Genomic DNA, 11,634 nt, shown 5'->3' on the forward strand with positions numbered 1-11,634 from the left:
ATTCTATCTATGAAAACACTAGCTATGCTGCCCCTCTGTTGTCAACAGCTGGAAAGTGAAAATGTGTATACTTGAGTTTTAAAAAACACTTAGGTCCAGATTCTCTCATCTTTACTCAAGTATCATTTTTTTCAGTGGGACTACTCACAGAGTAGGGTGGCAGAATATGGCACTCAGTTAACTATTATTTGGATATTCTAGATGCTTCTGGGGCAAATTCAGATCTCACATATGTTTGACACCACAGTAAACTCCACTGACTTTGTGAAGCTACTCCAGATTTAGAATGAAGCAAGGGAATCGAAAATTAGTCCTTTATGGGCCACACCTCAGCTGGTATAAGTTGGCATAGCACCAATGAAATCAGTGGAGCTACACCAATTTATACCAGCTGAGGATCTGGTTGTTATACATGCTGTGGTCCTGCTCCTGCACTCTTTGTAGTCAGTGGTAAACTCCCACTAATATCAATGGGGGCAGGATTAAGACCATTATATATGAGGCAATTGTTGTAATTACTCTTTGCTCTGAAAAATGTCCCACCTGCCTAGCTGTATACTTTCCCTGGAGACACAGGCAACAAGTAACTGTTGATAGTTTGGGGCGGTGGGGAAGGCAGTGGTGGAAGGGAGGAGGGTACAATTTTGAATCTACTGCCTGCCAAAAAAAAATAAAAGTATAAACCTTGGCAGAAATCTGGCAGGGCACATAAACCCATGTGCCCCCCACAATCCCATGAGTTTCCTCTGCCTGGAGAGAGAGATAGCAGGCTAGTGTAGTATAAAAACATTTATTCTTTGCTGTGTCTGGCAAGTCCTCTCTCGCTTGTGAGGTTGCAAAACTGACCATCATTATTCTATATTTATTTGAACATGAAAACTATAACCTGAATTCGATTAATCCAAAACACATCATCTGTAGATTCACTGGGTTATTTTTTGTCTCCCAGGCTTTTGTAATCTCTGTCACATCTGATTTCATTCCACGCCTTGTGTATCAATATGCATACAGTCAAAATGGAACCATGCATGGATTCATCAATCACACCCTCTCATACTTCAATGTTAGTCATCTCAAATCTGGAACACAGCCAGACAACTCACAGTTTGAACATGAAGTTATATTCTGCAGGTAAAGTAGCTCTAACGACACTTTGTGGAGGTAAAGTCAGTTGTTTCGGTCACACGTTAGATAAAAGTGTTTCATCTCTGACTTAGACCTGAGAAGCTTTTCTGTTCTTTTAAACTATCATCTTTTTAGTTAATGCAGATATGATTTTTAGACTATATAGATGCAAAATCCAATGGTGCCTCCATGCATAGAATGAACAGCTTCATCTAAGACTTCTGCTGAATATAAAAACCTAGAGCTCATTTCTTTTCCTACTGACATCAAGGACAAAACTCTCATTGATAAGAATGGAAGCAGGATCACACCTTAAAAACACACTCCCTCAAATTAGAACAATATTTCCTCCCTTACAGGGACTCATTTTCCCCGTGCTTTCCCTTGCTTGAAAACCCACGCCTTCTCCATAGTCATGTGCTTTAATACCATGTTTTCTGACAAGAAACACTAGGGGGAATTCCCTTCAGAACCTATCAACAGTATTTAGTCTGTTGCCCCTTCAGCCGAGCAGAAAGCCAAAGTTTGGAGGCTTGGGAGGCAGGGACGTAATCTTGTTTATTCACAGAAATGAATGCAAAAGCCTGTTTCCCTGAGCAGCGATAGGAACATGAAGCCCACAGGCAGTTTTCTTGCTCAGCAGTTCCCAAGTGAGCCTCTCCAGCCATCACTGTGCCTGAGGAGAGGCTGCCTCTGCCCTTCTGCTCTGGGAGCACACACAACTTCTTGCCCTGGCTTATTTAATGCAGTTCACACAGCCCAGAACCAATACCTGGCATCTGCATGTGGAGTCTCTTAGGAATCCCCTGAGCCCACCACCTGGCTTGCCTTTTCAGGGGACTCTGGATGTTGGCTCCACCCTTTGTCTGCAGTTGTTTTTTACTATACACAGGTGCGTAATTGCTCCTTCTGTTGCACACAAAGAATGCTTTAGCACACCCGTTGGCTTTACTGAAGTACGTAGTTGTCTTTGGAAGAACACCCCTGGTGGCGGTCATTAACATCAGCCCCAGTTATGGGGCTAGCTACATTTCTGTCTCCTTTATGGTCTGTCCAAGAGCACCCAATTTAGGTCTTGGGCCTCTTGCCCTTACCTGTATAAAAGGGAATTACTCAGTTCTTCCACTCTCGAACCAGGATCTTGCTTCAGTACCAATTGGTATTGCCCTGCAAGTCTGACAGGATTTAGGGAACCCTGTTTCCTCCCTTCAGGAACCTGTGACTGGTGATGGGGACCAGCAGCCTTGTTAGAACAAAGTACTTTTATTTGGGAGCTGGAACAAAGCATTACAGAAAAAGGGATGTAAAAACACAAACAGCTTACACTCAGGTCTATTTTACCTCCAGTCCCACCATCTTAGGTGGGAATTAGGCAGGCCTAGCTTCTCCAGACATGTCAATGGGTTGCTGCTTGAGTGTCTTTTCAATCTGGTTCCCCCTTGCATCCCTAAGAGAATGTCCTTTTATATCCCATGAGAGTTCTTAGCTCCTCCTCACACCCCAGACTTCTTCACTGCTGGAGGGCTTTGTCCACTCCTGGTCAAACCAGTTCCATAGGCTCAGAGGGGAACTGAGCCAGAGTCAGCAGAGCTAGTAGTTCTGGCAATGTCCTTTAGCATTCCCTTTAATAGAAGCCAATAAGGGACCACCCTTGAGACCCCTCTGCCTGACTCATCCCAGACAAGTCCCTAGTGAGAAGCACTTAAAGCAAACCATTCACACTGAAAACAGCACCCCAGTAATCAGACCAGTCTGCAATACTAAAAAATTATTACAGGGCCCTCCACATTTGCCACAGCCCCTAAGTCACTATGGCTGAAGGTGTTGCCTGTTTATTATTTCCAACCATAGCTGAAATGGGGACTTAGATACCAAAACTAGATATCAGATCCAGAGGGCTGATTCTGTTCTCCTTTGGACCAGTTTTATAACACAATATCTCCATAGATTTCAGTGAAGTTACTTCTGATGAACATTGCCATTAAGGGAGATCTGAATTTACCCCCAGGTCTCCACTATGGTGCTGCTGAGCTAGTCTATGTCAATGAACTTTGTCAGCATTGTACTTTAATCGTTTTATATTCATAAATCCCTAGATTACCTTGAATACGGAGATGCTGGCATGTAATACTGTGAGTCAGCATAGAAATCATGCTGTATTTCCTGGGTAGAAACCCTCCCATTCCCAACACTGGTTAACTCATTTTATCTTAGATAAATATCTCATTATTAGCTGCAGTGATCCCTATATTTCCCTATACATACTATAGGCAGTTTCTTACAATATTGTAAATAAACCTATTATTATAGTTATCTAAAGCAACTGGACATTTTGTAGGGGGGCCACCAAACTATATAAGTATTCCTGTCTTTTATATAAACTATAAAAGTGTCTCTTGTTATGACAGAAAAGGCTAATAACTAGCTAGCTGTAGAGTCAATGGGGAATGTCCCACATGGGTAAAGTAGTTGTTTTCAAGAAGAGAAATCCAAGTTGTCATTGTTTGGTGTGGAATGTGTACAGTTATCCAATGTTGCCATCCTGATCTATATGAATAATCTTTACTCGTGCAAGTGATCCCATTGATTTCATGGAGTAAGGATTACTCAAGTGAGTAAGGGCCACACAGTCAGGCTCCAAGATATGAGCGGTAGGTAGGGTGGGCAGGTAAGCCAGAACAAATGTCCTGCGATGAGGGCTGCAACACCCAACTAGCAGACTGAGAGAGAGCATTGAGTCATTGTGAGAGTGAACAGCACTTGTAACAAGCAGGCTGCTGAAACCCAGAGGAAGGACATGGGGCACAGGTCACTTGCAGGTTTAAACTAAAGTGGTGGATTCTCTGTATCTTGGAGTCTTTGAACCCTGATTTGAGGATGTCAGTAACTCACCCAGAGGTTAGGGGTCTATTGCAGGAATGAGTGGGTGAGGTTCTGTGGCCTGCAATGTGCAGGAGGTCAGACTAGATGACCATGATGGTACCTTCTGGCCTTGAAGTCTGTGAGACAGTAGAAAGAGCAAAAACTCTCTGGTGGCTAGCAGGGATATTGTTGGAAGCACTCATGTGGCACATCCAATAAGCACTGCTGGTGATGGGGACTCTGCTCAGTGTTATCTTCTACTCACCTATTCCTCTGTGGCAGGCAAGATATAATTATCTTAAAGCTATGCTCTGGGCCTCCTTTTGCCAAATTCCTCTTCTCCTTGTGCCCTGCTCTCCTCCATTTCTGTATGTTGCTAGCAATTAGTTCTCTAGCACAATACAGAGCTATTACATGATTTTAGATTGTCCTCCAAAGTGTCTGTGAGGCATTCCTTCTCCCCTCCTCCATCCCTCTGATTTTCCTTGTCCAAGGTAGCTATATGTTATTATTTTAGGTAGTCTCTCATCAGTCATTCTTATGACAATCCCATCTTACTTCAGTTTTGTCTCTGGTGTCCTGGCGTTGGTTCCAATTACTTGGACTTGCTCACAGCTTCATTGTCTGGTATATGATTGTTAATTTTCCTGGAAGATTGTGCACTGGCAGCAATGACAAAACGCACTGCCTGGGTTTACATTGCCTTGATAGGGCTGCAAAACAAGGAGCAAAGGAAAACCATCGTATATGTAATTCTGGTTCATTGTCTGAAGCTGTATGTCAGGTACATTCCAATTCTTCCCTCTGAGCAGAAAGTGTCTCCTGTACTGAAAACAAGAAACCTAAGTTAAAAGTCTGACTCTGTACCAGACTAATCTGATGCTGGTTCAGTGAAAAACAAATGAGAACATTTTTCTACCTTTAATTATCAGGAAAATACTATGGGAAGATATTGGCATGTTTGCTGGCCATTTCTGAATATCACCCGCCTTAGTGAAATTTTATCAAAGTCACAGCTTTGGCTAGAACACTAACTGTGATAAAACATAAAATATATAACTCCAAACCCAGGAGACATGCTACAAACAGTGTCCCTTTTATTAAAAAAAAAAATCTGTTTTTCTTTTTCTGGCAAATACGTTGGGAACAAGCTGACCTCTCTTATTCTTAGATATCTGTGACCTCTGGAGATAAATGTAGTTACAATAAGATTGAATTTTGTTCCTTATGGGCATTATCAGAGATTAAGGTATCTTAAAAATAACCATAACAAGTTAGAAAATTCTCCCACTGAATATCCAGTATAGATTCTCTGAATATTTTGAGCAGCATTTTATGCAGTGCTGTGAACTCTTTGGCATGACTTCCAAATAAACATTGCTGTGACGCTAATCTGTTGCATATCATTAGCTGTAATGATTTTTTAGAGCAAAAGGACATTTGTGTAGCTATTGCAAAAGTCAAATTAAAAGCAAACTGTGTTAAATTATATGCCATTTTATTGCCCTAGTCCTTTTAACCTTTATAATCTCATGCAATAATGGAATACATGAAACATGCTGGTCACATACGCACATTCAGAAGAGAAAGAAGGCAGATACAAATCTTTAAAGGGAGTTTCCCTTAGCATAAACCTGCTTCCTTTTGCACTGGACCTGTGAAGCGCTTTTTTTTTTGGAATGAGCTGTTTCCCTAGTGACCTGGTATCCAACTGGACTCACAGATCTATATGATTTCCATTTTTTCCAATTATTCCCATATGCACCTGCTTTATGATCCACAGCTTCAAAACACTGATGAGAGCCATCTCTATCTCACAACTGTTCACTCATTTCTTCCTTATTTTTTCTTATCGAAGACCCATTTAAAATAAAAATAGAATAGCACATCCAGTTTTGAAATGACTGCCTAGGAAGGAGTACTAAGGAAAGGAATCTGGAGTCATAGTGGATCACAAGCTAAATATGAGTCAACAGTATAAAACTATTGGAAAAAAAGCAAACATCATACTGGGATGTGTTAGCAGGAGTGTTGTAAGCAAAACACAAGAAGTAATTCTTCCACTCTATTCTGCGTTAATTAGGTCTCAACTGGAGTATTGTGTCCAGTTCTGAGTGCCACATTTCAGGCACCCAGATGTGGACAAACTGGAGAAAGTCCAGAGAAGAACAACAAAACTAATGAAAGGGCTAGAAAACATGACCTCTGAGGCAAGATTGAAAAAATTGAGTTTGTTTCGTCTGGAAAAGAGAAGTCCAAGAAGGGACACAATAACAGTTTTCAAGTACATAAAAGGTTGTTACAAGGAGGAGGGAAGTAAATTGTTGCTGTTAACCTCTGAGGATAAGACAAGAAGCAGGGGGCTTAAATTGCAGCAATGACAGTTTAGATTGGACATTAGGAAAAGCTTCCTAACTGTCAAGGTAATTAATCACTGGAATAAATGCCTAGGGAGGTTGTGGAATCTCTATCATTGGAGATTTTTAAGAGCAAATACCTGTCGGGGTGGTCTAGCAGGTGGACCTGTCGAGGGCCATTCCTATCCTATGACTATGATTACATTTAAGCCCACTGTATTTTAGCCCACTGATATATTTGTACAAGGCCCTTTATTTCCCTTAACTGCTTTATCTAACATTGATTCAGCTTCCTTTTTTACTCTAATATCATTCTCTTCCAGCCTTAACTGACCCTTTCTATCTGTGTTTACTTTCCTCCAGGCTTCCCTGTTTCCAGTACACATTCCTTTTTGCCTTCGGATCTTTGAAGCAGTCTGTTGTAAAGCCACATTGGCCACTTCTTGTTCCTTTATTTTACTTTTGCCTTGGACTGTCTTGTCATTGCGAAACTGGGGTCCTTGAACCACCAGTGGTCTGCAGTGCCCATCTTGATCATCTGTAGAATTAAATATTTTGAGAATAAAGTGGAGGGATAGTTAATGTGTTGAGATGGGTCCCTGAGAGAGACACTCTTAGAAATGCTCTGCAGAATGACAAGGCCAGAGATCGACTTAAAATACGCAACTTCAGCTACGAGAATAGTGTGGCTGAAGTCGATGTATCTCAGGTTGACTTACCTCGTGTTGTCACAGCATGGGGTTGACTGCCACTACTCCCGCATTGACTCTGCTTCTGCCTCTCGCCACGGCGGAGTACAGGAATCAACAGCAGAGTGATCAGGGATCGATTTATCGCGTCTACATGATAGACTTCAGTCTTAGGGTACATCTACACTACCCGCCGGATCAGTGGGTAATGATGGATCTATTGGGGATCGATTTATTGTGTCTAGTGTAGGCGCAATAAATTGATCCCCGATCATTCTGCTGTTGACTCCTGTACTCCACTGAAGCGAGAGGTGGAAGTGGAGTTGAGGGGCGAGTGGTGGCAGTCGACCCCACGCCGTGAGGACATGAGGTAAGTCAACCTAAGATACGTTGACTTCAGCCATGCTATTCTCATAGCTGAAGTTGCATATCTTAGGTCGATTTCCTCCCCACACCCCCAGTGTAGGCCAGGCCTCAGGTGTTTATATCCTTCAGCAGTTTGTGGATAGTTATAATGTCCAACCTTGGTTGTTACATCCCATAACTGAACAATATATACTCAGTGCTTTAATATTTTCTAGTAAGTTAGTCTCTTCAGGCCCCTGATCATTTTTGCTTTTCTCTAAATTGCGTTCAATTTGTCAATAGTCTTTTTCCATCCTGAGGTCCCCAGTGCAGTATTCCAGGTGCAGGTTTTAATCTGAGCTGTTTACAGAAGAACTATTACCTCTCAGCTCCATCATGCCCTTGCTTATGCAGCTGCGAATCACACTGTCCTTTTCTGCTGCCATGTCACGTTGCAAATGTGTGCTAACTTGCTGTTCTCTGTCAGCCTTAGGCTGTTCCCACTGTATCTGCTTTCAACGGATGTCCCTTCAAGATCTGTATCTCATCTTCTCTTTAACTATTTTGTTTTATTTATGCTACTTTGCATTTTTCCAAAATTATTTTTATTTCCTGCCTTAATATCTTACCACTCTTTGTCTGATATCTGTCCTTTTTTTTATGTTTGCAAAACATTCCAGTTTGGTAGCATCTGCAGGTTTTATTAACATCTTGTTTACTTCCTCTTCCAAAATATTAATGATAGTGGTAAATAAAACAGGTTCAAACACCAATCTTTGCACAAGCCACTAATTGCCTTCTTTGATCTCAATACACTGTAGTAGATCTTTATTCATTATATATTTGCAGCATGTCAGACCCTATGCACTGAGGTGAGTTTAAGACTAGAGCAGGTCTATATTTTATTTTCCAAAAGGAAATCAACCACACTAGAAGATTTTCACCATTAGGGCCACATTCCAATCTTGGTTACAACTGTGTAAAACCAGAGTAACTCTGTTGGATTCGATAGAGGTGTTCCAGAACTACAATGCTGACTGAAATCGGATCCTGGCATTGTAACTAACAGTGAGGAATGAAGTACATAATGCTCAGGGGATTCAATTCTCTAGAGTTAGCTGCTGCAAAGTTGTTTTATCAAAGCAATTAGTGTAATCTATAGATGGCAATTGCTGGAAAGTGTGCACTAACCAAGCTATCTTCACTGGCAGGTACAAGGATTACAGAGAACCACCTTGGTCCCCAAATCAGTATGAATTTTCTAAGCAGTACTGGTCAGTTTTATCTGCTCGCTTGGCTTTTGTTATTCTATTTCAGGTAAGTCTTTTGAGTTTACCATATTACAATTTCACTCACAGAAGCACCTGTGATAAGCTAATGTATGTATATGGTGCATGCAGTTCATTTTGCCTGTACACTACAGGCACTGGTACCGCCAGTACCGCTACACATGCGCATCCATAACATTTGAGATTCAGGATTCTAATCTATGCACAGCACTAGTGTCCACCTCACAAAAACCTCCTTCTTAGCAGAGAAACTGAGGGTGGAATGAGAACAGGAGTACTTGTGGCACCTTAGAGACTAACACATTTATTTGAGCATAAATAAATAAATAAATGTGTTAGTCTCTAAAGTGTCACAAGTACTCCTGTTCTATTTACGGATACAGACTAACACGGCTGCTACTCTGAAACCTGAGGGTGGAATGAGCATGGAGATTTGTTGGACCTAGAGGTGGTCTTTTCAGGTCACGAATGAAGCACAATGGAGGGACAATGTGTAGTGGATGCTTATATTGCTACTGCCCATGCAATACTTGCTCTTGGGATAGAGAGCTTTGGTTTCTACCATCTAAGCTGTTGGGTGCTCAGTACCTTTGAACATGTGCCTGAAATAAGCCTGCAGGGCCACTTGAGCCCCAGTTCAGCAAAACACTTCAGCATGTGCTTGAGTCTATCCTTATATATAGGACAACACTTAAATATGCATTTAGCTTATCCATTATGTTCAGTGGGAGTTAAGCACATGCATAAGTGATTTCTTGAACTGGGACATTTCCCTGAATCAGAGCCTTATTTAGGTGCCTAATTTCAGACAGAGCTTAAACATGACATGTTTGAATGGTAATATGCCACTGGGTTGATAGGGCATTTCTAACTATTCCATAGCTGAGGTTTGATTCTGTTACAGCCTGTTTGAGTATTACAGATCCTTCCAGCCTAGCTAGCACTGTATGCTCTATTGCTCTTTATTTTGCAGAACCTGGTCATGTTCCTCAGCGCGCTGGTTGACTGGATGATTCCTGACATTCCCAAGGACATCAGCGAACAAATCAAAAAGGAGAAGAGTATGCTTGTTGATTTCTTCCTGAAGGAAGAGCATGAGAAGCTGAAACTGATCGAAAGTTTTATCATGCGTGACAAGCACAGAAACAAAGGCGAGACAAAGGGCCGAAGGAACCGAGCGGCAAGCTTCTGCCAGTTTAGCCGGAGTCAGCGAGGCAGCTTTACATCCTTTAGCTCACAGCACACAGAAGTATGACTCCTTAGGGGGAGGAAATGTACCATGGAACATGTGCGATACCTGTATACTTACTGTGTGATGTGATCCTGAAACTGGAGGGAGGGAGGGAGGGACCGATAGGCAGGGAGAGTGGAGGAGGGAGTCTGTCACTTCTCAAGAAACTTCAGGTGTAAGTTTCTCTATAACATTTTATACACTATCCGGGCTGCAGCACTTTCAGGGTTATTCAGTGCAAATTAAAGAGCCGGGTTATGGCTGTGGCTGGCCCTTGCACAGAAGCATGGGAAATGGGGAGGGCAGAGTACAGCGCCTAGCACAGTAGAGCTCTGGTCCATGGCAAGATCTCCTCAGGCTACTATAATATCAGTAATAAGGAGCCCTCCCCACTCTTGCATTCTCTGTGCCAAGACCAGCCACAATCCCAATCCCTGCACTCTCCTGAGTGCAAGGATTGCTACCTGCTAACGTGCCCCTAGGGCAATATGTACTCCAAAGAATCGTGGGCAATAGACCCTACCACACGTGTTTCAGCAGAACTGGCCAGCCACAGAGGGGGCTGAACTTTGAACCCTCTCAAAGGATGTAAAAATAAACACATTCCCTCTGCACACCTAGGCTCTAGGAATCATTGTGCCTTCGTGATGCACAATGCCTCTTGGTGTTCTTACTGCAGTGGGGCTCGCCACAGCACTCCTGATGCAGAGCTATGGTTAAAGACACAAAATAGCAGGAAGAGAAAAAAAATTAAGATTACTGAGCACTTTGGCCTACAGTTGTTGGCTTAGCAGGAGCCTGAATAAATAATAAGCAGAGACAGATCACAACATAAGCATCTGAAAGATGTAAAGATGATAGAACTAGCTAAGCACATCGCTGTTTGTTGTTCTGAGCAAAATACTCTGGGCCTAATTCACCTCTCACTTAAACTGGGACTTCAACTCCAACTGGTGTCAATCGGAAGTAACTCTGCTGATATCAACACTGGAATAAAACTGGTATAAGTGAAAGTAGAGTGAAGCCTTGTAACTTGTGACAATATCTTCATATACGTTGCTCCGGAAATAACAAAAAGTTGCTGTTGTGTATTTACTGTAAATCAAGATATTGTTATGCATAACTGTATTCTACTGAGAGAGGAAAAACAGATTCACTAATTAGGTTTTTATCTAAATGCACCTAATGAATAATTTTATTCTGTTATGGATTAAAAATAAAATTTTCTTAAAAAAATATTGCTTTTAATAGACCCTCTGAATCCATCTCAACTCAAAGCACATGTAGAGGAATCTCTCCTAAAATATACTGCTGCACAAAATGCTTTGGAAACAAAGAAAGATGATGTTCTTTCAGATGGGACAACTTAGAAATCTGACTGGATTTTTTGTTTAAATCTCCAAGATAATTTAATATATAGTCCTGGAGCCTTTGAATTTCACCTGTCCATCAGGAAGGAAAAATTGCTTTTTAAAAAATGACTCACTGCAACACAGTGACATTCACTCAACCTGACAGGTATGCATTTTAAGGTTGCAGGAATGTGCAATATTATAGCATCTGACCTCATCCTTGATGTTTGTGAGATAACTGCAAAAATGATACTTAAAATCTCTTCACACAATGTTATGAATATAAACTACTGGCTATGTTTATCTGATGTTTCCAGTTTACTGAGATAAGCGGACAACCTACAGGAACAGATCATTTTGATTTAAAATAATCTACCCCCATTA

General features: G+C 41.6%; 1 protein-coding gene across 1 annotated transcript in view; it reads left to right on the top strand.

Moving 5' to 3' along the window:
* Positions 1-11,036, top strand: part of ANO2 (anoctamin 2) — a 307,459-nt gene extending 296,423 nt beyond the window's left edge. The window contains exons 22-24 of the mRNA XM_050965225.1: positions 950-1,131; positions 8,590-8,695; positions 9,641-11,036. Of these exons, the coding sequence (XP_050821182.1) occupies positions 950-1,131; positions 8,590-8,695; positions 9,641-9,922 (570 nt within the window). The 3' untranslated portion in view covers positions 9,923-11,036. The remainder of the gene's footprint in view (positions 1-949; positions 1,132-8,589; positions 8,696-9,640) is intronic.
* Positions 11,037-11,634: the final 598 nt, after the last annotated feature.

Source organism: Gopherus flavomarginatus, chromosome 1, assembly GCF_025201925.1.
Source record: "Gopherus flavomarginatus isolate rGopFla2 chromosome 1, rGopFla2.mat.asm, whole genome shotgun sequence".
Taxonomy (NCBI): domain Eukaryota; kingdom Metazoa; phylum Chordata; order Testudines; family Testudinidae; genus Gopherus; species Gopherus flavomarginatus.